The 25,128-nt window shown below is 41.0% G+C and overlaps 1 protein-coding gene across 3 annotated transcripts in view; it reads right to left on the bottom strand.

Moving 5' to 3' along the window:
• Nucleotides 1–2,141: 2,141 nt before the first annotated feature.
• Nucleotides 2,142–25,128, bottom strand: part of HJV (hemojuvelin BMP co-receptor) — a 53,408-nt gene continuing 30,421 nt past the window's right edge. For 2 of the 3 annotated variants that reach the window (XM_069218243.1, XM_069218244.1), the window contains exons 2-4: nucleotides 17,056–17,243; nucleotides 12,971–13,473; nucleotides 2,142–8,930 (exon numbers count right to left, since the gene is read on the bottom strand). In XM_069218243.1, coding sequence (XP_069074344.1) covers nucleotides 8,271–8,930; nucleotides 12,971–13,473; nucleotides 17,056–17,149 — 1,257 coding nt within the window. In that variant the 5' untranslated portion in view covers nucleotides 17,150–17,243 and the 3' untranslated portion in view covers nucleotides 2,142–8,270. Of the gene's footprint in view, nucleotides 8,931–12,970; nucleotides 13,474–17,055; nucleotides 17,244–25,128 lie in introns of those variants that run through there. The other variant, XM_069218245.1, reaches the window with a different exon arrangement.

The raw sequence follows: 25,128 nt of genomic DNA, 5'->3' as shown, positions 1-25,128 counted from the left end.
CAAAGCTGATCTGATAATAGACCCTAACACATTACACAGCCTTTTAAGAGTATTTAAGCCAATTGCCCGTTTGTTAGTTGAGTTTTGTTCTTCCCTGGCCTACTCCCCGTGTGCCCTTAAAGAAGACTATGCGTCTTCTCAAAGGCAGATGTAATTCTGCTGACTGATGCCTCCTGAGCTAAACAAGTCTACAACCATTTTCTCTGACCAGCAGAACTAAATGCCTGATTTAGAGTTTGGAGGACAGGATACTCCACCACAAACCTGCCTGTTAAACCATTGGTCCCCCGCTCTATAATGACTCATGTGGACTGTCATCTTAACCAACCACTGCTAGAAAGCTTCTTCAACATACCATCAAAGTAAACATATCAAAATGCCATCCTACATAGAGAGGGCGGCCTGGTGTATTTTTTCGTGTCTGGCACTGCCAGAAAAACTCCCAGGGGTCGTTCAGAGGTCATTAGTTTTTTTGGTAATAGACTCCCACTTTGAGAGTTTGTTTTTATAAAACAGAAAGTTTGATGCACAGCTGTTCTTCTGAAGGGACAAAGATCACCATTGTTTCAGAGGTGAGTTTTAAATTTGGCGGATATCTATCCAGGTGGTAAATCTAATGGCCTCTTCCACCCTGATGGACAGAGTACAGATCGCCAATGTCTAGACCCGTGGGTGCTTTCTCTCCAAACCCGAAGATGTGGCCATCTTCTTGAAAGCGTTGTAGCAGCCTCGGTTACAAACCCTTGTGCCTCTACTGTGGCATATCGCCTCCTACCATGTGCTCCACTTCATCTGTAAAGGCTCTCTAGTCTTTACTTGAGGGCATGCTCCTCCAGATCTCAAATCAGCCCCTTTATTGCTGCTCTAGTCTTTACTTGAGGGCATGCTCCTCCAGATCTCAAATCAGCCCCTTTATTGCTGCTCTAGTCTTTACTTGAGGGCATGCTCCTCCAGATCTCAAATCAGCCACTTTATTGCTGACAACCTCTCCATGCTCTGCTTGAAATTCAGTGGTCCCTTGCAAGTATCCTCTGTCCAATTTTACTAACAAACCCAGTAAAACAGACAAATTTGCATCTTGTGGGTTGATTACATGGGCACGTAACATCTTAAAACAAAAAAATGATGAATGTTTTTTGCCAGCACTTTAGGTCAGCTACTATGGCGCCAACAACTTGGGGATATTTTACAGCACTGTGATGTTTGTCAGTAAGCAGTGTAAACTCCATGCATAAAGCTGTTGCACTTTTCTATGCCAAGAATCTTGACCACGATGACTAATTGCTTCACAAACTACAAATGGTTCAGAAATTTGTCACAAGGCTCTTTTCTTGGCCTTCATTATAGAAGCCTTATTAAGCCTGCTCGTTTATCATTTCACTAGTTTCCATTAAAGGAGGGGATAGTTTTCATATCAATATGTTTAATTCACAAAGCCATGTTCGATCCTAGATCCCTGCCGGTTTCTGGGATCTAAAGATGAATTTCTTCTTGAAGTTCCAGCAGTTTGATTAAAAACCACGGGAGGCTCTGCCTTCTCGGTGGCTGCTGCCACAAGATGGAACATGTTACCTCTCTTAACCACATTCACTTAAATTCCACGAACTTTTGAAAGTTCTCATGATCTAATTAAGTTTTCTCTCTCCATTCTTTCTGCAACTGGCTCTCCATTGAATCACTAAAGGCTACGTTAATTGTTTTTTAGTGCCAAAATTCCCCATGTGGGTGAATATTTCCACTATAACTATAACATGTGTAATTAAATAAATACATTATAAATCATAATAAATCACAGCAACGTCTCTCCTGCCACTGGCATTAAGGAATAGCTAGAACCCCACATTCCAACACCAAGCGAATATGCCAATGAGGGAATAACTGAAGTTCTACAAAAATGTCAAGCTCATTTTGGGTCCTTCTTTTAAAACAACAAATGAAAATGGCTTCTGTGGGTGCACACCTTGTTTTTTAACATTATTTTTTTCATTATTATTAATTAATATCAATCCTTTGAGGTGTGCAGGGATGTACATCTTCTGCCATTTCTAATAGTTTGCAGCATGCTCAGGGTCCTCATTCTAGCGCTGCCAGTACACCTTCATATATTCTGATAACATTAGAAAAAACGTTTGGTTGAATATACTCAAAACATGGTTTATTCCATGAAAGTCACATGTCCTTGGCAGTTAGTCCATAAGCAATTCTTTGAGATCATTTAACATCATTTCTGTTATACTCCTGCTCTAGTAAAATAAACATTATTATCCTTGACATTGTATGTAAAATAATTTTACCTCAACATGATCAGTCCATCTTCAGGTGATATAATCATTTGGTGCAGTGTTATTAATTGAATGTACAAGCACACCAGATACACCTTACAGTGTTATGTGTGCTGGGTGTTTTTGAGCCTGTTAATAAGTCTTAGATCAGAATTAACCTGTGACAGCATCTTTATGTGCGCCCAGATAATTCGAGCCTGACAATATGGGGGAGTTTGTGACCGAATCGTAATTATAACACGTGTGTAAAATTTATTCCTGCACAAATGTCATAAAACCTGGTGGTATTTGTGCAGGGAAAACTTACGATTCCAAGTTTTATTGACAGAAGCATATATAATTACCATATTGCGCCATTCTGACATTGTGACGTAAAATAAGTGGGGTGATCCCGCACCGGCGTAAAACTGACCCTCTCATGGATTATCCCCGCTCCATAAAGATGTAGCCTACAGAATGAATGCCTTAGGCCTCGACTATGAGAAGTGGGTTCAATTACAGTCCAGGTCAAGACTTTGTTTACACAGCCATATTTTGCTGCAGCAAGCACCATATTATTCACCATCATCATGGGAAAAAACATATTTGGTGATAGTTAACACTTCTGATAAATAACCATCCCAAGGGTATAGTTATTTAACACGTGCAACAATATCACACCAATACTGAGGCACTTGTTCTCGAAACCATTAAGTATTATAAAGGTGTGACAGTAGCAGGAGTACTACTGAAAGATGAATTGCACGACTAGAAGGCTGCAGGAGATGCATTCACTCATCTTCGCCTTGTGGTTGCTTTGTGTGACCATCTGTAGTTCTGTGGTTCTAGGGCCACAAAATTAGCTGCAGTCTGGCATTAATAGCTGCACCATTACCTTTGTTGATATAGTCCTTATAAATAGCTCCACCACTGTTCCTGCTGGGATGTAAAAAGAATAAGCCAGACCTGACGAGTGCAAGAGCACTACCTTTACATTCTTTTATTTCACCAAGGTGATTTAGTCACCTCCTGAGGCATAGTGGCATCGTTCAATGTAGGGCACAGATGATAACAGATCAAGAATTACAAATAGGATACAGTCGGGGACGATCACATTTATGGGGTTGTTTAAGGGGTCATCCTGTTATGCCCACTCATGTAGGCACGTCGCAGTAGAAGGAAGGAGAACAGAAGTTGCACTCAAGTCATGAAATAGTATTTAAGACATGCAATCCTGTAAGTGTGAACCTCTCTGTTGCCAGTGCAACCTCCTGAAGATGCTGTAATAGGTTGTCTTTCAAGGATCAGGTCTGTTCGCATTGGATACTGCAGGACTGACATCCAACACACAAACACACTCACAGACATGCACACACACACACGGAATTATATTTACTCTGTTTCAGAAAGGTTTGTGGTGCACCACTAATTCATTCAGACATCAACCGACTCCATCCCTTACATTCACTATATTTCCCGGTGAATGTCTCCACTACTGAGCCCAGCCCCTTCTTTCACTTTATCATTTTTAATCATAACTCACTTTCTTCTTCTCCTTCGAAAATTTGTCTGCCTCACAAAGAGTACTCTCAGTCATTTGACAGACCAATGCCATCTTCCTGAGACACCAACCATGAAGCACCTTCTTATCCTCACATTCTCCAATAGCCTCCTTCTAGGCTGCAATTCCTTCTTTACAAAACTAATAACATGTTTCCTGACTCCAAGATGGCCTTCATGCAGAAATTACTTTCACCTACTTAGATGATGTACTTTTTAAAGGCCTCTTTTAAAAAAGTCATATTCATTCAGGTTCACTTTCAAAACATTCAGAGAAGAGTTTCCCCAGTCTCAGGTACAAACATAATACAGACCTTGATTAACCTTCCAAATGCACCACACCTATTTGCAGTTTCACACCTATTTCTAACAAACTACGAGTGTGCCAGGTTAATCTCAGTTCACCCTCCAATGCTCCACCCTCGGCTCCTCCCAGCTCACCCTTGCAGCCGTCCAAGATCCGGAAATGCACAGCAGGAGGAAGATCCTTCTTCTACCTGGTAGCCCGGACATGGAATACACTACCTCTCAAGCTCAGGCAGATCACATCACTGAAGCAGTTCAGGAAGGACCTCAAGACGTGGCTCTTCGACTGAGCAGCACGCCCACAAACAGCGCATTGAGACCCTATGGGCGATTAGCCGCGCTCTACAAAACTATGATTGATTGATTGAGTCTTATGACATCTACTTATAGTCTCTCTCATCCTGGCTCCCAACCACTAAATAGTACAAGTTATTGTGATGTCACAGCTAGCGTCTGTTTATCTTTCAATACTATTACATTCATTTTTATCCATGCCTTCCTCATAGCCAATCACAGCCCACAAATATGTGAAAAAGTGGAATTAGGAATTAGACTTTGCATGATCTATGGAAACACCCAATCAGATATGTGAGTGCTGCTGCCTGTTTTGCCTTCATTCCACATCCACACCTCACCGACGGACCTCGGATACCCAAACCACCGCTTTCCACCTCATGCATACTGACTACACTCTCTTCCACATCTTACCTTTTGCCACATTTTTCTCCTTCCTCCATCTCCTTTCCATCGCATCGGGGTTTTTAATTCTGCTAATTTCTACCCCAACCCTGCCCCTCTAGAAATTAAATAAATAAATAATCTTTTCTATGCGTTTTCTAAGAAACCATACACAAGTATTTGTTATTGCTCTAGCAGTACACCATCTGCAGGGGTACAGATTCATAAAAGCTCATACAGGGTGGTTGTTAACTTGGGTGCTTACAGATGTTGGGTTGGTGCATATCTTGTGCATTTTGCATGGTACTGAAATGCAGCCCGGCTACACCACAAAACCAGATAGAAGAGGCACAACCATAGCCAGTTCTCTGCAAACTACCTGAGTACATCTTTAGTGGTAAGCACCTTTTCAAAATGAAATGCTTTCCTGTACCTGTCTGAAAGCACTCACTGGTTTCTTCGAATAAAGACTTCCTGCTCTCCTGTCACTCAGCCACGGCATCAACACTTGATGCACGTAGATGTATACTATAAATGCAGAGTATTGCACATTTATGTGTGAATAAAATGTATACTTTGTGAGTTTAGAGATAAATGCTATATACCATAAGCTATTAGTTGTATTCATAGCACCCATTTACCCACACATTATCTAGCTCCACATTATAACACACCTTGGTGTGCACACATCATCATGTAGATGACCTGCTAGACATTGTTCATTATACATCTGCACATAACTCATAGCAAGAAAGGTGTTCAAGCACATTGTGAGGGAATACCTTGTAGGAATAATTTAAATTTGAGATGGAGCTGAAGATACATTGGAAAAGTGCATTTAGAAGCATAACAATAGAAAAACAGGTCAAACAGCAGCCCATTCCCGTGTGTTGCTGTTGTGATATGGAGAAAATACATGATATTGGTCATTAACAAATGTATATTAGTAACTCCCATATGTACTCAAGGTGTACCAGTTAAATGTGCATTGTTCATATATTGATCAAAGTATGCGACCTTGAATATATAAAAGTACAGTTTGTTTATAATACTTTTAAGCATGTGGAATTATACTATAGGAGAAATATCAGCAAGAGGAACGTAGGTATGCACACGTAGAGATTATTGACAATAAACTCCTTATGTCAGGACCACTGGAATTATGCGGCGGGGGATAATCAAATTATGCAACATGGTTGGCTAAATTATATGAGGGCAAAAAGAAATTATGTAGAGTAATGGAACATATTTTTTTATAGTGTTACTTCATTATTTTGTCATTTGTGCACATGTTAACCCAGTCTGGGCAAAAGTTTCAACTTATAAGAACCAGTTTACACCCAAATATAGCAGTAAACAACTGAAGGTAAACCAGTAAAATTTTGCATAGGGTCTTTCAATGTTGTCACACATCTAGCCACCTTTTTTTTTGTAACTTTTGATCCCCTTGAGCTGGAAACACTTTTTTCACAAAATCTTCAAATTATGCAGCAGGTTATGGGTTATTTGCCAAATGCTGTGAATCTTTAACTATGCAGAAAATATTGCGGCAGCAGAATCACATAATCCCAGTAGCTCCTGTTTTACTTGTGTTATTGGACGTTGCGTAAGCACGGCCTCAAAGCTGGTCCTTGAGACCATCGTGAGTAGTGCAGTAAGGTAAATAAGCACGGAGGTGTTTGTTTGTGGTTGGGTGGTAGTAACATATTGTAAAGAGAGTATTGCCGGAAGACCCAAAGTACCTACATTGGTCAACCTCCAAATCATAGGTTAACCAGTTGAATATTCCCTTTGGATATCTCAATTAGTAGAGGCTAATGGGGTCTTATTTTCCTTTGGGGATTAGTGGCTGGTTCATGTCCAAAGGACCAAGAATCACAGCTTGACTTTATTCCTGGATGCAAATCATGTATGTGCAAGCTCAGAAAAGATGCATGTTTGTGGAAATGTGCAAAACAAGAAACTATTTTTGTAGTTAACCACAATATCATAAAGTATAGAGCAGCTGGAGAGGGATGACAGAGTCAGCCTCTTTCTATCTCCAGTTGAGCCTTAAGCAGTCTGGAAATGTGAGGTGACCCCGACATGCTCCCTTAATGTGTCGTGTTATGCATCACAACCACCACGTTGCTTTGTGCTTGGTGCCTACAGCAGACAGAAGCCTTTAACGCCTTGTACTTTTGATGCTAAGTTAACATTTCTGTGTATTTGATAAATAAGAGATACACTTCTCCCTTGTGCTGTGACTGGTGGAGTTTACCTTCGGAATTAAACCCCTAGAAAGCTATGCATACTGACAAATGCGTGGAGATTTTATCTGCATCACTAGTTGGCTTTTCATGGTGTGGTGTGTTGTGCTATTTGAATCTTATGGTTAGAGTGTAAAAATATCTTCTCTGGGGAGGGCATTTTGCTGTTTCGGCAACCATGCTTTTGCATCTAATTTCTACCTCGCTCTAAAAGGGCCAGGTGTGTACCATGGGAATTGCTGCACTTTATATTGTATCTGAAGGCCTGGTTATAGTTAGCCATTAAAGTGCCAATGACAACATATCCATCTTACCCTTTATTTCTATTGCAGGTTCATTGCCGCTCCCCAGAGCAGACGTATGAATTGCACCAGTAGGAGCCTGTGCTTATTGAGAGAGCACACAGTTTCACCGACAGATAGATTGTAGCATGCAGGACATTTTGAGTGTCTGGAAGCAGTATTCAATGCCAGTAGAAGACTAGACATGTGTGTACCAAGTCTATCAGGGAAGCCTTACAACAAATTTTCAGGTTTGATGAGATATAATATTTTACAAGATCACAGGGATATTGTACGGCTGCTGAGAGTGAGCACACAACACCCTCCTAGATTTGAGTACGTTATTCACAAACCTACCATGTGATGGGTTTTCTGAACCTGCCAAATAAAGGGACACTGAGACCCTCAAGCCCAAAAAGGTACTACCAGCCTTCCTACAGAGGGTTGCGTTTATAAAGTCCCACTAAGTCTTGACACTTCCATTTCTAAAATACCTTCTTGAGTTTTACTCCAAGTCTATGTGGGCGCAGTTCTTTGATACTACTTACGGAGGTGAAACCCTACCCTGCCAAACAGGAAGATTGTACTCCCATTATCTGCCAAGTCAAGGTACCCTGTGTCTCACTCAAGGGGGAGAGAGGATAAGGGCATCACAGCTTTCAGAAAATAGATGATGTATGACTATCCTGCTTGGGGACCGAAGAGAGAGGTTCTGTATGTAATCGTACCAGTTGGGAAAGGGTATGATTCGTGCAGGCCTGTTGACAGAGCGGGTTCTGTTCTCCTGTCTGGAAGTGAGTTATTCTGTTCTTTTTATCTTGATGGTCCCAATTAGAGCATTGATGGGGCTGATACTGACTACTGCATCCCTTTCGCCCCTTCTTGAGAACCACATACCTTTCGAGCCAGTTATGTTTACCATTGGCATGGCATTATTAGTTCATTTTTGACAGAATTACAAAAACTGTAGAAAACAGTACAAATGTTGGGGAAACATGACTGCTGTCGGACACGCTGCTGAATATGTGCAGTTTCTCAGCATCTGGGTGAAAGGCTCTGGCATCGGCCAGTGCCCACTGGGCAGCCATGGTAAAGTTTGCATCACCCGACATGAGGACATCAAACACACAAGACTGGAAGTAGACATCCTCCACTGGTAGCTTCTCCTTGCACATAGTCCTGGCAGCATCAAGGGCTGCTGCCGACGGTCTGCTGGGGAATGTAGTCCTGGAGATCTGCTGGCGTGACGGGCAGCCCCCAACGCAGAGCTGCAAGTCTTGTTCCTCTGTGGAAGACCAGGCCACCTCTTCTGTGGTGCGAATAGAGAAAGATAGCTGCTGTCCGAGCTGCCGGATGGCGATGGTTGTGCCGATGTAGGTGGCCTGTATCTCAACATGATGTCCAGACTCTAACTCACGGATGGTCAGGCTGCCTCCACCGGGCCTGTCCCCTCCGTTCAATGACCCATCATCGAAGGCAGCCGGCACATTGTCTATTTCCGCCTGGTACACCTTTTGGTCAATGCATGCATCTATTTCTGGCTGGTATTCTTTTTGGTCGATGTACGTTTTCATGTTTTTGAAAATAATTGTCAGCTGAAAAAAATAAAGCATTGAATCAGTGGCATAGCCATAATGTAAGAATCATACAGTGGCTTCCTGCAAAGTACGTAAAAAGTTTTAAAAACTGAGTGGTTTTTACTCTACTATCCAAGGTTCCGGCTTGGTAGAGTCTGTTTTTAATTTTTGTAAATACATTGTTCCATTATTAAATTTTTTTAACACTTTCCCCTTACTGCCCATATTTGTACTCTCTTTGTTAGATCTCATTTTCATTATATCTCAAATCATTAGACCTCACGTCTCTTTGTTAGACCACACTCCCACTTTGTCTTGTATTCTCTTATCTCAGTATTACCATTCAGTTCATCCTTCTACTTAACCTTTCGCCCGTTAGAATCTTTGAGCTAGATGTTTGAACTGATTTCAGGATCCCAAGGCCTGCAAAACAACTTCACTACTGTAAATCCACAAAATAACAGTGTACTTTAAGAGTCGGAAAGTCTTTTTCAAGTTTTGTCATGATTGTAGAGTCCAGTGCTTAATTTGTAAATAAAAACGTGCTGGTGCCCAAAGCCCTCCTCTTAAACACGCGGCTGCTGCAATTAAATGTGCAAACACAGAATTCTCAGACGACGTAATCCTGAAGCCATCACGGGCCTCTTTAATCCATTTACATCCCCTCCCTGTCCCTTCAGCTCACTCTTGCAGATTTCTGCTTTGTCCCTTTGTGACGCTTTTTCATTTTTCTCTTCCTCCGCGTTTCCCAAATATGTCCACTAAAACAGAGCTAAGACCACAGTTTAGTTTCCTTTCCAGGGCAGAGTACATTAGATGTCTGGCTAGTAGAGCCATATATTTGAATGATGTGATATGATATTGTTTTTCAAAGGATAACTTTCACCCTCCAAGGTCTCGTGACAATATAGAGGAAGAGTAACAATGAACTGCGATAAGGTGCAACAGAGAATGCAAAGGAAGATGCAAATTTTGTGTTTTTACCCTCTTTGATAAACTACGCTATTGCCTTTTCCCTCTCAAATTAAGCTGTAGAGTGGAACTTCCAACAGACTTGTGTCCCCATTAAAGGAACTTCAGGAAACCTGGTTTGAAATCCTTCACCCGTTGGGAACTGATAACACAGGGTGTGGTCAGTATTGGGTTTGGAAGTCCCTTTCAATTATAGGGTGTGACTCTCAAAGGAAGCGATAACCGTGGAAATCATTGTGCATACTTTCACCTTTTCCCCTCGTTATGGGCACTTGTTCCTCTATTAAATGTGCCAGTTTTCTGACAAAGCTCGCAATCCTGATTAAGCAGAAACTCAGCTTTAGAATAAAATTGGGATAACAGTACGACTCACAATTAGCCTCAACGAGCTGTGTCATCAGTAGTGTTTTAAGAAAAAAACGTAGGACTCTTAAACAGGAGTTTGAAGGCATTGCAAAAGACGGAACATAGATGTATAATAGATAATGACCTCAGATTATGGATGGACTTATAGATCAACCTGTATCCTTTCTGTTCTATCACCAAATAGGAGTGCAGCAATGCTGAACCATGCTTGAATGTCTTTCAAATAAACAGTTTTCTGCCTGCCACATTCTGCCTACATTGTATTTCTGAAATGTAGCATGGCGGAAGACTCAGAAACACACGATACACTATGTTGCCAAAGACAAAAAGTATTCTGAGTGAGGAGAATCTTAAATTAGATGCAGTTGAGTTCAAATAAGTTGGCTGTCATTAATCACCGAAAAAGTGCTAATTTAATGTTTGATTAAGATACCCAATCCTATTCCTAAATGATCCATTTTACTTCTTAAGAATGGCTCTGAGGCTAGCGGTTGAAAACCATTTCATCTAAATCTCGATCGACGGTCCAACCCTGAGGATGTTGACTCAGGGAATGAATGCGACCATGTGCAAGAGACAAGGTATTAATGGCTTCACCAGTTGAGTAATAACAAGGGCCGACATGGCCAACGGAGTGGACAATTAAGATTTTCAAATGCTGTTGTGAGATCTAGCGAGATCAGAGCTCTGACACTACCGCGAGCTGGAATCCTGTTTCAATAGGGTAAAGAATTGTTATTTGTTTGGTTAGAAGATTGCAATGGAATGATAACTGTCTAAGAATTGTAACTAAATACTGTAAGAGATTGGTCTATCAATTACTGGGCCCAGAAAGGACAATCTACGCAAGGGTATCATTACAAAGAATTTATAACCATGGGAATAAACATTTGGGAAGATATTTAACTGTTAGTAAGGAAAAGACCAATTGAGTTCTTTGAAGTTTTCAATTCTTGTTGTGCGAGGACCGTGTGAAAACAAGTGGGATTTGCTGGGAGCAAATTGTTTCTGAGCAGGTAAATCATAAAAATTATGCCTTGTGTTTTTGAAATTTTTATCTGATGGACATCACCTTATAGGTCAAATAGGCATTTAGCTGAGGCATTGAACTGTGTCAAGACAGGTGCAAGCTCTGCACGTGTAAAAGAGAGAATGGCACATGACATGATACTTTCCGGGCATCTCTTCTGTATCCCATTTTGTGATCGCTAAGAAGAGGAGTACTTACCAGTTGTTCAATACTTAAGTTTCCTATATTTCCTTATGTTTGCCAAAATATTAATGGCACCTGGACAGTCAAGGACTTTCTTCTTTTTTTTTACTTTAATAAAAACACATAAGGAGGAAGTGCACCACCTATACTTCTGGTCAACTTCTACCAAGGGTCCACACAGGGACTGGAGAAAAGCTTGTTAAGATTGTAGCAAAAGAGAGTAGCAATCAGTAGAAGGGGTTACATAATCTTGTTGTTACCTACTTGTCCCTGTTTCTTGTCACAGTCATAGGGAAGATGGTCACAGAGAGCCTTATCAAACTGTGACTAGGAGCTCAAAATAGGACATCAATAAACATTTATTGTTTCACAGTAAACCAAAGGCACAGAGTGAAGGAGCAATGTGCTAGGTTTCAAGTCACATGGAGCCCTAAATAGACCTTTATAATGGAATAGGATGCCTACATGGCCGCTCTATAAATGTTTAACATTTGGACACCATGAACCCCAGTCTAAGAGATGGTTATTCCTCTAATGGGCTGTGCTAGGAAGAGAGCTCTCGTTAATGTTCATTTTAACCACCCAAGCATCAGGACACTTTATTCCTATTTTTAAAAACCCAAAGGAATTGAATAGTTTTTACCACTTTCTGAAGAATGCGGACCCAAAAATAGACATTTGGGGCCAGATCACAGTACATTTTTGAATGGTGCAGTTTCATGTCCTTGGTAGTAAGTTAAAGTACTTCATGGTGCAAACACCGTTTACCACCATTTGATAAAATTAGGTTTCTGAAGGTGGTAATATGCAATAAAGACATTTGTGCATATTTGAGATGTGGCGTTTTGTTGTGGTGGTTAGCGGTTCTGTTGTTTTGCATACCAATGTGTTTTTATGCTCCATTATTGCAGTGTGATAATGTGGTGTTGCATTGTGGTTGTTGTGCTGCATTCAACTGTGTTGTTGTGTGTGCACTGTTATGCTTTGTGTTGTTATCGTGTTTGTGTATGGTTTTGAGTTATGTTCTGTTTACTTCAGATACGTCAATACTCCTATATTTCCAGTCAAAGTCAGCACAAGCCTTTCAAGCTCCAGTGATAAGCAACCATTTAACACTGTCTAAGATGGTAGTGCTACAACACAAGTCAGCCCAACACTGTGGCAGAGTCTGAGTCTTAACTTTGCACTTCCATTTATCACTTTATGTGTATCTGTTTCAACCTTAAGATAATGATAAAAGAACATCTTTCGGTTGTAGAATAAGAACACTTTCATTCTGTGGACTGTTATATATAAGATTACTAATTAATTAGTCCTGACATACTACAATGCTGCAAAAATACAAACACTGATTTATGGGAAAACCCCATAACGTAAAGCAATGCATCCTGTTTACTACTCTGAAGCTTTAGACTATAAACCAGATCGTTTTGCTGTGGTTGGCCAGCAGTAGTTTGTGAAGTGTTGCATTGCTTGATAGCATTATTCGGTATGAATGGGTTGTTACCTTTCCGGTCACAGTAGCGTTGAAGCCATTTATTACTGGGTAGTTGGTTGCTTGCACAAATAAATATTTGTTGTCCAGCAGCGGCCAAGAACCCCTCACTCTGCACGTGTGGAAATCATCACTGAAGGTCCGAACATGTGGGTCTCCAAAGACCCCACAATGTAGGTACTTGGGGCTCGTGCCATGTTTGTAGCGATAGTTCTTCTCAAAGTTGCAGACATCAGGCATGCCGGGAGCTGCAGGATTAGGCAGTGGAGGCCTTGGCCTAGGTGGAGATGTGGGGCCATCCTTGGAGCAGTTGTTCTGAATCATCAGGTCTTCGATGCCGTGGACTGCAGAGTGGTAGACCAAGTCACCCCTGCAGGTGCGGGCAGTCTTTCGAGTGCACTGCGAGAACGAGCGCAGGGCGTTGCAGTAGGCCGTGCTTTTTGTAGAGCCTTGCAGTTTCATAGTAGCTGCTACGTAATCCGAGTTACATTTCAGGATCCTACACTGGGAGGACACTGCAACAGAAATTAAAAGGATTTGGGCATTTCAGTAAAGTGTGAAGTACATTCAAGGACAACAGTGCATCCTAAAAGTCCTCAAAGTCATAAAAATAAGATACTTCTGAGTTTACGCAAGTAACATTATAGGTATCATTTTTTGAAAGATCATCTGTGTAGTTAATTAATGGCAATTATACTCTTGCTGTTTTACAACTCAAGATATCTATCTATTGGCGTGAGTTGTTCCTGCTACTACACAACTGTATAAATTTCATCCCTAGAGGCACACACTTGAGTAAATATGCCGCTTGTATTATCAAATGAATAGGTTTATTTGACAATTATGGACCTAGGAGAATTGTACTCTCTGGTTTATTAAAAATCTGCTAAAATGTGTCTCTTCATCAGTTACAGATGTGAAATATCATGTTCTTTCCTCTATGGCAGGCTTTTCCTAGGAGTATCTGGCAAGTAACTGGTAGTTCTCCAGGTACCTTTAAGTAGCTCTCCTGTGTGCAGCCCAGCCTGCTAAATTGGAACCTTTTGCTTGGTTGAGCTAATAGATGTATGTATTGTGCATTCAAGACAAAATGTATATAGTTTCAGAACTCAAAACTAATGTATAGATACAGCATTCTGAATTTCCAAACTATATTTAAAGCTGATTTTGCGATATGTTACTACTGTCATTGCTTTCGTGGTTTGGGTAGACAAGACCATTTGTTTTTAAAAGTCCACATAAGAATTCCCCATGCTCATATATGACACAGGTTTGAGCACTGAATGTGCAATGAACAGAGCTAACCTTAGGCTTTCCACCTATGTACATTTTCACATTTAAAAAATTGCATTCAATGAAGAGTCAATACTGGTTATTTATACATAAACTGAATTGCCACAATGTAGTTCGATAACGTTAATATTACCCAATTCAATCTTGCCTGTTCAGCAACCTGCAATGCATAAAAGGCAGAGACTGCATCAATAGGTATTGAAACCAGTGATTTGCAGGCCTCCCAGAGGATTCTAAGCTCACTGTGCTGTATTACCGGACTTTTAGTAGATACTTAACTAGAAAGCTATGGAGAGGGCCAAGACAATATGTTCTGTGGTGGCAGTCTGAAAAGTAGCATGGCACTGTGCATGAGGAAGTTGGTAACACCTGCTTTACTAGAGCTAGAAAGGAAACTCTGCTAAATACGATATAAGATAGCACACCTGGGATGATGTTACTGCAGCTAAAGTATTTGAAAGTTCACCATTTGCTTACAATTCTTAGGAAAAAAGGACGATCCTCTGGCTGCTATTAAGAGTGGAATTTAACTCATTTTAAGGTTTGTCAAATGTTATTGACTTCTATGAAGCGATCTCTAAATTCCATTAGGTTTAACTAATGCTTGTTGTCCTATATATGTATACATCCAATTCATCCCCTCACTTCTAAAGTATTTCTGTACAGGAAACTCCCTCTCCAGTTCTCAAAATTCTCTCCATTACAGTGGTGTGCTAATCCACTGTTGAATGACTCAATTTTAATATACTTGTCTAAGGGAATTTAAAATGCCATCATTCTGTGAGCGACATTACTGACTCAATGTGCCTTTTGAAAAGATAACAAACTTTAAATAGTGATCTTTATGAAAATTAATTGTATTTCCATGACAATTTCCCCCCTAATTTTCCTTAGTAGAAATGATCCCTTAATTTCCAAAAAGTGTCCATAGAGAACACCCAGAGCGAAATGTAAAGCACTATTTAAATCCTATCATGTTTTAGCCAATGACACTGGTCAAATTTATGTTAAATCGTGAAATGTTTTCCAACATTTGGAAACAATACCTCTTATTGGATGTATGATTATGGCAGCAAACTACAGGCATATCTGTGATGGGACATAGCATACAGGCTTTAAAATGTGTATTTTGGCCCTATTAGATCCTTCACCCCTTAGAAATTGCAAGTTTGTTCTACATGCATGCTCGTTGACCCAAGTCTTGAGAACACTTGTTAAAGAACTGCATAAATTATCAAAAAGTGACCTGGAGCCTCTTACTTGGTAAGTCGCATATGTATTTCTCGATTTATGAGGTGACAGCTGAATGTCATTAAAATAAAATTGCTTTTGATGGCATTCATTTTCTCAGCAGATGCAATTGGTTAATAATGATGATAGAAACTGTAAAGTCTATTCTTTTTTTGCTCATTTGTTTCATTTATCTGTATTTAGGTATTTTTATTGAAATCTTATTATGGGAATTGGAATGCTTATATCTGTAATTATTCAATACTTGCTTTAATACTATTTTTTTTAAAATTAGATCTCTGTCATAATCAGGTATATTTTTGTTAAAGTATGTCAAATACTTACACTGATATGATATATGTATGTCTGTGTTTCATTTACACCCATTACTGTAATATATAGCTATAGTGCCATCCTCTGATGCCAGAACTGGTCGCGGCACAGTGCATCTGGAATGGCAGCTGCTCAGTCCCATACCAGGAGCATTGGTACTGCTTTGATAAATTACTAGCTAAGTCTATTAGATACGTATATAAACTGAGCCAACAGTGAATGTATCCTCCTTTGGAAGTTTATTTTCACTCTAAAATAAGGGGTGTACCCATTGAAATTATATAGAGTAAAAAGTGGTTCTATGGATGTTCAGGAGTTATTCGGAAAGTATTTTGCTGTGACTTGCTCTTGCAGTACACCTGAATTCTAAAAGTGAGCCAAGAGTAATAACATAGTAAGCCACACCTGTTCTTTCCAAAGTCCTTGTGAATCAAGTCCACACACATAGTCAAAAGGATGGGTACTTCCTTTCAAATAGTGTAAAATATGGAACCAAGTTTAAAAAGTGAAGTAGATCAAAATTAAGACCAAAATGAGGTCGAAGTAAAATTAGAGTAATGCCAAGGCAGTATTTTTTATTCAGATAACTCTACACTTTAATTTTGGGTTTATAAATAGTGTTTTTCTGTATCCCACTTTTCAGAACTCTCATACATCTCCCTCTAAGTAGAGGATTGCAGCCTTCAAACGTAAGGATCTGAATGTCATATGTATTGTTGTAGAATTGCATGATCATTTAACTAAAAAAATATCTGTTCTCCGATACTGAGATGGCAATGCGATCTGTGGCAGACACAAAAATAACCAGAAATGAGTCTGTCTATCACAGTGAGACATTCCCTTAGTAAGATATATGGGGTCTGTCTGCCGAGCTGGCCTTTTCGGACCACATTCTTGACTCATGGGACTCGAGTGGTGCCTTAATCCCATTGTCAAAATATTGTCTGACATAAATATAATGCCCTAAATATAGTCTGCAAATATATTGCCTCTCTAGGGTTAATAATAAAACTCTACCCCCAAAAGTATAATATCTTTCAAACAATATTTGCAGCCTGATTTTAATGTCGGGCAATATTTCTGCATATTATGCTTTGAGATATAGCCCGTAACTGGAATACATGATAGTCACCATGTGATGAAAATGTAGTTGTGGGACATGTTACATGTACAATAATTCTTCTGCACTTGTTTATGGAACAGAAAACTCGGGGACAGTCGTGTGATCTGGATTGTCTTACCCTGTTTGCAGAGGAGTATTAATAGAAGGACACTGAGGACCAGGTGAGCACACTGTGGTGAACTTGGGAGGCTTCGGAAGGCTGACTTCCCCATTCCAGTCCATTCAGGTTTGGCAGGGATGTTCTTCCTCCCTCTACTTCACTTTTTCGTTTATAGGCTGCTGTTCCAGGCCAGAGACCCACGATTTCTGGGAAAAAAGCAATACAGTTTAGTTAGCAGTAAAGTAGATCAGGCCAGAAAAATTATAAGAATGATGCTTGGGTCACTGTGATTATATATGTGCCAATACTTGTCCTACCTAGGGATGCACACCTAAAGTTTTCAAGAACAGAATAGAGAACTGATGCAATAATCCAATTTATGTAACAGGTAGGTGAAGTTGTGACATTTGTGTCCTGCATAATCATTTGAAGGACTCCAAAGTAGCATCCACCTTTTGAGCTGGTTATGGTCTAGGAACACATTTATCTTAAGAGATATTTATAAGGAAAGATGGCACCTAAAGTTAAACAGTGCTGGCCGTGTGAATGAAAACCATGCTTGGGGGCCTGTCCTAGTAACATGCTTTTGCTGTTTATTCCTTCCATTAGTCCTGATTAAGAGTGGTCCCATCCTGTCACATTGGGGCACAGGGAAAGTGTGATATGTGCACTTCAAACATGTTGATGAAGTAAGAGGCCTGAGACTGCAACTCATAACTACTTGCTGGAAAGGCTATATCTTTACCAACATTTTACATTTTGGTGAATTTGGCCGAATAGACCATGAACACAGGTGTTGTCTTGCCCCCTGGAACATCATATACCCAAGACGATAACTTGCTCAGTTTTCTTTTACAACTACACTTAATAGGTGGTACCTAAATTCCATAAAATCCCAAGCTTAGCAAAAAATGAGAGCAGGGGATATGTTCACAAAGTGATTTCCCAAGAGCACATAATATACTCAGATGAAGTGGGCCTGAATTAAACACCCTGTCTCCTTGTTCCTTGGTTTCCAACTAGACCACTATTGGGACGGCAGTGATTCTGATGGCAAGGCCAAGGATCTACCCTTCAAAGGGGATTGTCTCTGTGTTGTGCGCCATGGACAGATTTATAATACAGTGCCTTTTTTCAGCATATTTAGGTGAAGTGGTGAAGCATAGATTGGATGTCAGGTCCTATGTCCATGGGTAAAACGTATCCACCGGATCGCGTGAGGTTTTGGCGCCAACCCCCTTCCAATGGATTGTCCACCTTGGTAGGGGTCCTTTCAGTGTGTTTTTGTAGCACTTCCTATTTGTGTTAAGACTGTTTCTAAACATTCCCAATATTCCCATATGAAGGGGAAAAATGTAAATTGTGTGACCTTTTCTTTGGCGCTGAGGCATTAGGTGGCCCCTGGGCCGTCTCCGAGGTGGAAACTGTTGTTTACCTTTTGTGATTCAGTAAAGACTATTTCACTGCATTTGCATAACAGATTAATTACATAGGGACTGGTAGAGCGACTCTATCATTGATGTCCGTTTCTGAAACTGATACCTCTCTGCTATGATTTAGCAACTGTTGAGAACAAAACTTGTTACTCACTGTTATTACATCATAAAGGCGTTCAGGACCAGGTGGCAGGGCTCTCTGGGAGCCTCACAGCACTGCTTCTATGCCTTGACTAAAAGCTGGAAGCACAGCTGCAGGGGGGAAGGGAAGGCAGGCATGGTGGTGGGGGCTGGTTAAGGGCAGCAGGTAAGGTTTTCTTAGGCAGAAGAGGCCATGTTATATATTGGTCCCCATTACTCCTCTTCCTCCTTATTACTCCTCTGCCTCACTGTAGCAGCTAGAAGCAGGGGCATATGATTTTGGGGGGCCATACACAACATAAAATTACAAATCGGGAAAACTACAAGATGTTTTCTGCATCAGGTTCTGAGTGACATCATAGATAGCTTAAGTTTCACTTCCGTTGTCTATTTCACATCACTTAGAACCCCTTTGGTGAAAAATATCTGTGACATTCACTGTCTCCCATCTACAGGTCCATATATTCATCTTATAAACTTTCTTGCCAAAGGTGGCAAAAGTGAGCTGTTAAGGCTTACCCCGGGAGATGGTAAAGGGAAGTCAAATGCAGTAAGACACGGTACTCGCACTTAATAAGCTCAGCATCTAGCTAAGTCATGGGTACTCGCAAACATTTTCTCAGGGTCCAAAAAGTGTGGCCTGTGGGCGACCTGAGGGCCACATTGAATGCAGCAGGGTGGCTGTCACAAGGGGAGGGACATGTAGAGGTACATATAGTGACTGAATCGCAGAACGTCAAACCAGAAAACCTGGGATCAATCCCAGCTTCCCCACTTGACCAAAATGTGTAATCCTAGACAATTGTCTTATTTCACCTCTCCCCTTTTTCGTCATCATCACTTATAAGTAGACCTCGAAATACATTACTTTAGGATGTGCACTGTAAAAAAAAAAAAAACTTCTACTTTTTTTGATTTAATAAACTATAATCCTGTTCTTGTATAATAGCATCCCGGGTATAAATGTTTCTGAATTCATATTCCAAAACTATTACTTTAAAAAAAGCGATTCTCAATGCACTGACATAATCTGATGTGTCTAATGTGAAACGGGACTGCATGTTAATGCTGACTCAAGTAAACAGCAGCTGGTGCTGCTGTTGATCAGGGGGCCACATGTAAAGGTCAGGAGGGCCGCTTGTGGCCCCCGGGCCGTACTTTAAGTATCACTTAGCTAAGTGATATCTTTTTTAAAAGACCTAATTTAGAAGAGGTGGTTGTAGAATTAAACCCCAAAAGTGAGAAAACACTAACCTGAGGCAATAATGTCTGCAAATAGCATTTTTTAGTTGTTTAATGGAGCACAACCTTCACCCAACCTGTTTTCAGAGCACTGTACCAAGGGGGGGGCGGGATGAGAACACCATGCACAAGTCTATAGTGTTTTCCCTGGTGACATTAGAGAGCAAATATTATTTACAGCATGGTATTGGTCAGTGATATTAATAGATGATTATAGTATGAGGGGTGTATAGCTAGGTCATGGGTACTTGCAAACATCCTCCCTGGGGCCAAAAGGTTTGGTCTTTGATGTGACGGAGGGCCACATTCCTGCCAGCAGGGTTTCGGTTGGGCGGGGGTGCCTTTAGGGTATTCGGGGGCAGTGGTGGGAGGTTATAGGGTGGTCATAGAGGAAGAAAAGCAAGTACATATAGTGGCTAAAGTGCATAGTGTGAAGCTAACACCTGGGATCAATCCACTTGACCAAATTATGTGATCCTAGGAAAATGTTTTATTTCACTTTGGCTCAATTTTGTTCATTTTTACATAAAAGGGGACATCGAAATACAGAATGTGTGCTGTGCAAAATCTTCTCTGGGATTTGATTTAATTAAGTTTAATGTTGTCCATTTAAAATCGCAACCCAGGCCACCCAGTGGGTGCACATAACAACCCACTTGCCTCTTTGTTCACTATTGGCATTGTTGTCAGGGCAGGGGAGCATGAATGTTTCTAAAATCATGTTTGAAAACTTTCAATTTTAAAAAGAAATCTTTCTTAATGCACTGGTATAATCTTATGTACTAAGGTGAAACATTTCTGCATGTTAATGAAATATATATTTTTTTAATTTTAAAGAGACGTTTTCATATTTTCACACGTTTATGGCAAGATGTTGTTTAAAATTAAGGTATTCCTAAGGTTATGTTAATTTCAGTTAACCTGTAAACAAATCATGCTGGTTTATTTAACACGTTTCTGAATATCAGTGCTTAGTCAAGTAACTAGCAGCCCAGTGCTGCAAATGACGAGGGGGCACATATAAGGTCAGGGGGTCCGCACAGTATCTGTGATCTTGGTAATGGAGATACATACATGTCATGGAATTTTAATTGATCCAGTCAGTTACAAAAGAGTTTGGAGAGACATACAAAGACTTGTGGTGCATAGGGGATGTTACGCCTGTGCATGGGCTACTTGTTGCTTTCCATGCTTAGGACATTCATGCCTCACACAGTGGACCTTTAATATGGTGGATCTTCTGATGCATGAAAGGGGGAAACCCTGTAGCAGACAGGTCTCCATCTTTGATTGACTATTCAAAGAGCCTTTGCTGTCAATCAGTGGTTCCCTCTGCTCTAAAGTGGGTAAGGATGTATACATCTTATTCTGTTACACCAAACTCTAAATGTCCCTACTTCAACTTTTACTAAAAATTTGATTCACTCCAAAGCAGCCACTGATCAATATGAACTCGTACAGTCTAGGCATACTTGGGTTGCTTGCGTTCGTGTTCATTAAATTTGATTTAAGCATATTAAATCGAATTTGATGAACTGATTATTTCAGGACCTTACAGTACCAACTTTAGTAGTTCCATTCAGAAGTTATCAGGGCTGAGGTGTCAGCCTGTAAATATGCACTCGCCAGTGAGGTTACCAGCCTTTCCACAGTAAAAACAACAGTTTAGTGTTTTTATGGTTGGAACATGTAAAAGTACATGTTCCGCTTTTTAACATACAGATCTCTTAGTAGCATTAGAGCTCTTCAGACCTACCTTAGGGGTGATTTACATATATTAAAAAGGGAGGTTTGAACTTTGCCGTTAACTTAAATGGCTAAGTTGAGTTACCAGTTTAAAACTGCCCTTCCAATCTGCAGTGGCAGACTGGGAGCCATGTTTTACCTTGTCCCACTCAGGGTGGCACTACAAATGCTGCTGTTCCTGGGTACCCCTGGTCCCATATAGTAGGGGCTAACAAGTAATTTAGGCTATGCTAACTGGGGACAAGCCAATTAAACATGCACCACTTTAAGAGTCAGAGCACACGCACTGAGTCCTGTTTAGCAGGGCTCGGGGCATTTCAGAACCATTACACCAGTTTCTAGTAGTCAATATATGAGCAAAAAGAAAGTGGGTAAACCTGCAAAAAGCCTGTTTTGATACACTAAGTAACAGTGTACATGTTAAATGCTGTTTGATAATCATGTACAACATTGTGTTGTGCGTCAGGAGCAAAAAAAAAAATTCTTTTTAAGTAAAGGCACTGTTTGCATCCCAATTTATTTGCCGATGTGGTTCTATTGAATTCTGAGTTTCGACCCCATACCGCCTCACTGAGTAAACCTTTGACTGCTCGGTATCTCTACCCTGAGGGTGACGTGCAAAGAGATGCACTTGGTGATCAGTTTTGGCCTCAATAGTAAATAACCTTCCAGGACACAAGTGGCTCTGATTATGACGATCTGAGGCCAGTCACCCCTGTCCTGGCACTCTCGGAAAAACTTCCAATAGCTTCTGTCACTGCAGCAGTGCCCCACGGTCAGCTGTATAGTACTCAACTGAAATATCCAACAAGAAAAGGACTGATGCAAAACCTATGTCTTCGACTGTGAGCGACTCCAGTGGCATGTAGACCATGGTTGTTTTGGTACCCCTTTGACTGTCAAGATCCATTTGGGCCTAAAACTGAGGGATCATGATCCCTCCTGGGATTCGGCAGAATCTCTCGATGCAGAGATACCCACATATAAAGGATGACCGCATGGGGCAAACAGGCACTGCTTGGGAAACATACACCGGAAGGGCATGGTTTGTGGATACATGGAGAGTGCATGGGGGTTTGACGATATGCACTGTTGCTTCTTTGGTTTCCATTTTTTTCTGGTATATTCATTATAGGAACATTCACTTTGGATTCTTCCAGTGATAAAAGTCTTAATAAATAAATAGATGCTTGGCGATGAGCTGTCTTAAACTTCAGCATTTGAAAAAGTAGTCCCAAATGAGCTAGTGTCAATGTCCTTTATCCCATGCTGTCGGAAGGGAATTGAACCATTAGGCAACCACTGGTTGCAGTGGAGTAAAAAGCCTTGCATGAATAACCATTTCAAAGAATATTTTATGAAGATTGACGCGCCTCGAAGGCTCTGTAACAAGCATGCTACACAGCATGAATGATGGAAAAGAAATGGAATATATACAGGATCAGGTGTGATCCCGCTTTTATTTGTTATTTATGTATTGTACAGTACTGCATAGCACTGCCTGTTGCGTTCGGTAACTTCAGAGCACTTGGTAGACCGGAGATACTGTTTGTTTGAAGAAAGGGAAATGAGTGTCCAATCGGGCTGGGATAGAAAACATACAATTGTATTCAGCATCACCCCCTGTTCAAGATATTAGCAGATGAAGGTGACCCCGTAAAGTTCAGAAACAGGTGACTCCCGAACTTTGTGTAGTTGTGTCTGGACTAAGAGATACTCCAGAGTCACGGTCCTTGTACACCTCAAACTGCCCTCATGTATCATCGTTTGAAGGATCGCAGGTTAATCTGATACACTGACAGTAAGTGAGGTTGTCTGGCACCAGGGTGTGCAAAAGACCAATCACTTGTGATCGCACAATTAAGTAACATTTCAGGAATATTGTGTGAAATTGCATGTAATTATGCAAAATGCAAACCCATCTGTAATGCTACATTTTATGCAAAATGCGTCCTTTTGACTATTTTGGATGGTGGGCGCATTTCATGGTGAAAGAAATAGTGCCCAAAACGCAGTTGCTGTGAACGATAGCCACTTGTGTTCCAGTCGTTCACAATGTTCTTTTGCTCCTGCGCTATATAATTCTACTGCAAAAGCGGTGTAAATACGTGACATGGCATAATGGTGTAATACTGGACACTTTGTACAACAACCATAATGTCACGACTTACGTGCTGCTTGCGCCAGGAAACCGCAGATCTAGTGGCGTGGGTCTTGAAGGTTCGGCTTTGGCCCAGAAAGGGGCGACTCTTTCTAGTAGCCACGGTGCTGTCGGCGATGGAACTGCCAAGAACAGACCGTGCCCTTTAGAAATAGTGCCAGAGGGAAAAAAAAACAAAAAGGGGAAAAAACCTCCAAACAGTGGATTCCTGAAACAAGAACAAAACCAGGAATCAAAAGAAACAAAAATGCAGGTGAATGCAAAAATGGAAAAGATTCAGAACCAAAGGCCAAGAATCAGGAGCGAAGACACAATCAGAGCAGATAGTGTTGCAGCGCAAGGAAAGGGAGAAAACAGAGCCCTTATATACCAAGAAACAGGAAGTGACCAACAGGAAGTAAAAAGACACCATCTTAGATAGGGAAGAAGTACATAGAATAGAATAGAACAGGAACCATAGAAAATAGGGAACAATGAATTCTGGGAAGAATGAGGAAACCTGGGAAGGGGGAAAGACATAAAGAAAGGACAGAAAATGCCCCAGAAAGTATAGAAGAAAAAGAAGAAGGAAAAGAAGAAAAAGAAACAGGTAAGGAGGGGTCAGGGGAAAACGGGGAAGCAACAGAAGGCAGAGCGAGGCCCCAAGTAAAATCTGGGGCCTCGCGCTGTGCAGAGAAGGCTCGGGGGCGCCGGGTCCTGAGAACGCGCTGTGCGGCGCGAGCCGAATGTTCGGCTCGAGCCGTGCCACGCGGCGTGACAGTAGGTCCCCCCCCCGAAGGTCCAGGTTTGAAGGGAAACAAACGATGAAAACGAGAAATCAAAAGAGGGGCGTGGACAGAAGATGCATCTTCCCATGAGCATTCACTAAGAGGATAACCCTTCCAGTGAATCAAATACTGAAGACGTCGGTGAAAAAGGCGAGAGTCACAAATCTCCTGAACCTCATATTCAGGGACATCATTCACCAACACAGGAGGAGGACAAGGAAACTGACGAGAGAAAGGATCAGGGACATAAGGTTTGAGCTGGGATACATGAAAGACCGGATGAATTTTCCAAGTATGAGGCAAGCGAAGACGAACAGTGACAGGATTGATCAACTGAAGAATACGAAAAGGTCCATAATAGCGAGGCGTGAACTTATTGAGAGAAAGGCGAGAGGGCAAGAATTTAGAAGAAAGCCAGACTTTATCATGAGGGTGATAATCTGGAGTGGGTCCACGTTTCTTATCAGCGATCTTCTTCATATATCTCTTGGTGTTCAATAAATTAGATCTAATTAGTTTATGGATTTGCAGGAGACGTTTGGAAAAAGATGTAATTGCAGGCAGAGGAGAGGTAGTTTGAGGAGAAGTAGGAAAAGAG

The sequence above is a fragment of the Pleurodeles waltl genome, chromosome 12, assembly GCF_031143425.1.
Source record: "Pleurodeles waltl isolate 20211129_DDA chromosome 12, aPleWal1.hap1.20221129, whole genome shotgun sequence".
Classification (NCBI taxonomy): Eukaryota; Metazoa; Chordata; class Amphibia; order Caudata; family Salamandridae; genus Pleurodeles; species Pleurodeles waltl.
The sequence above is the reverse complement of the archived record's forward strand: the minus strand, read 5'-3'. Positions and strand labels throughout refer to the sequence as shown.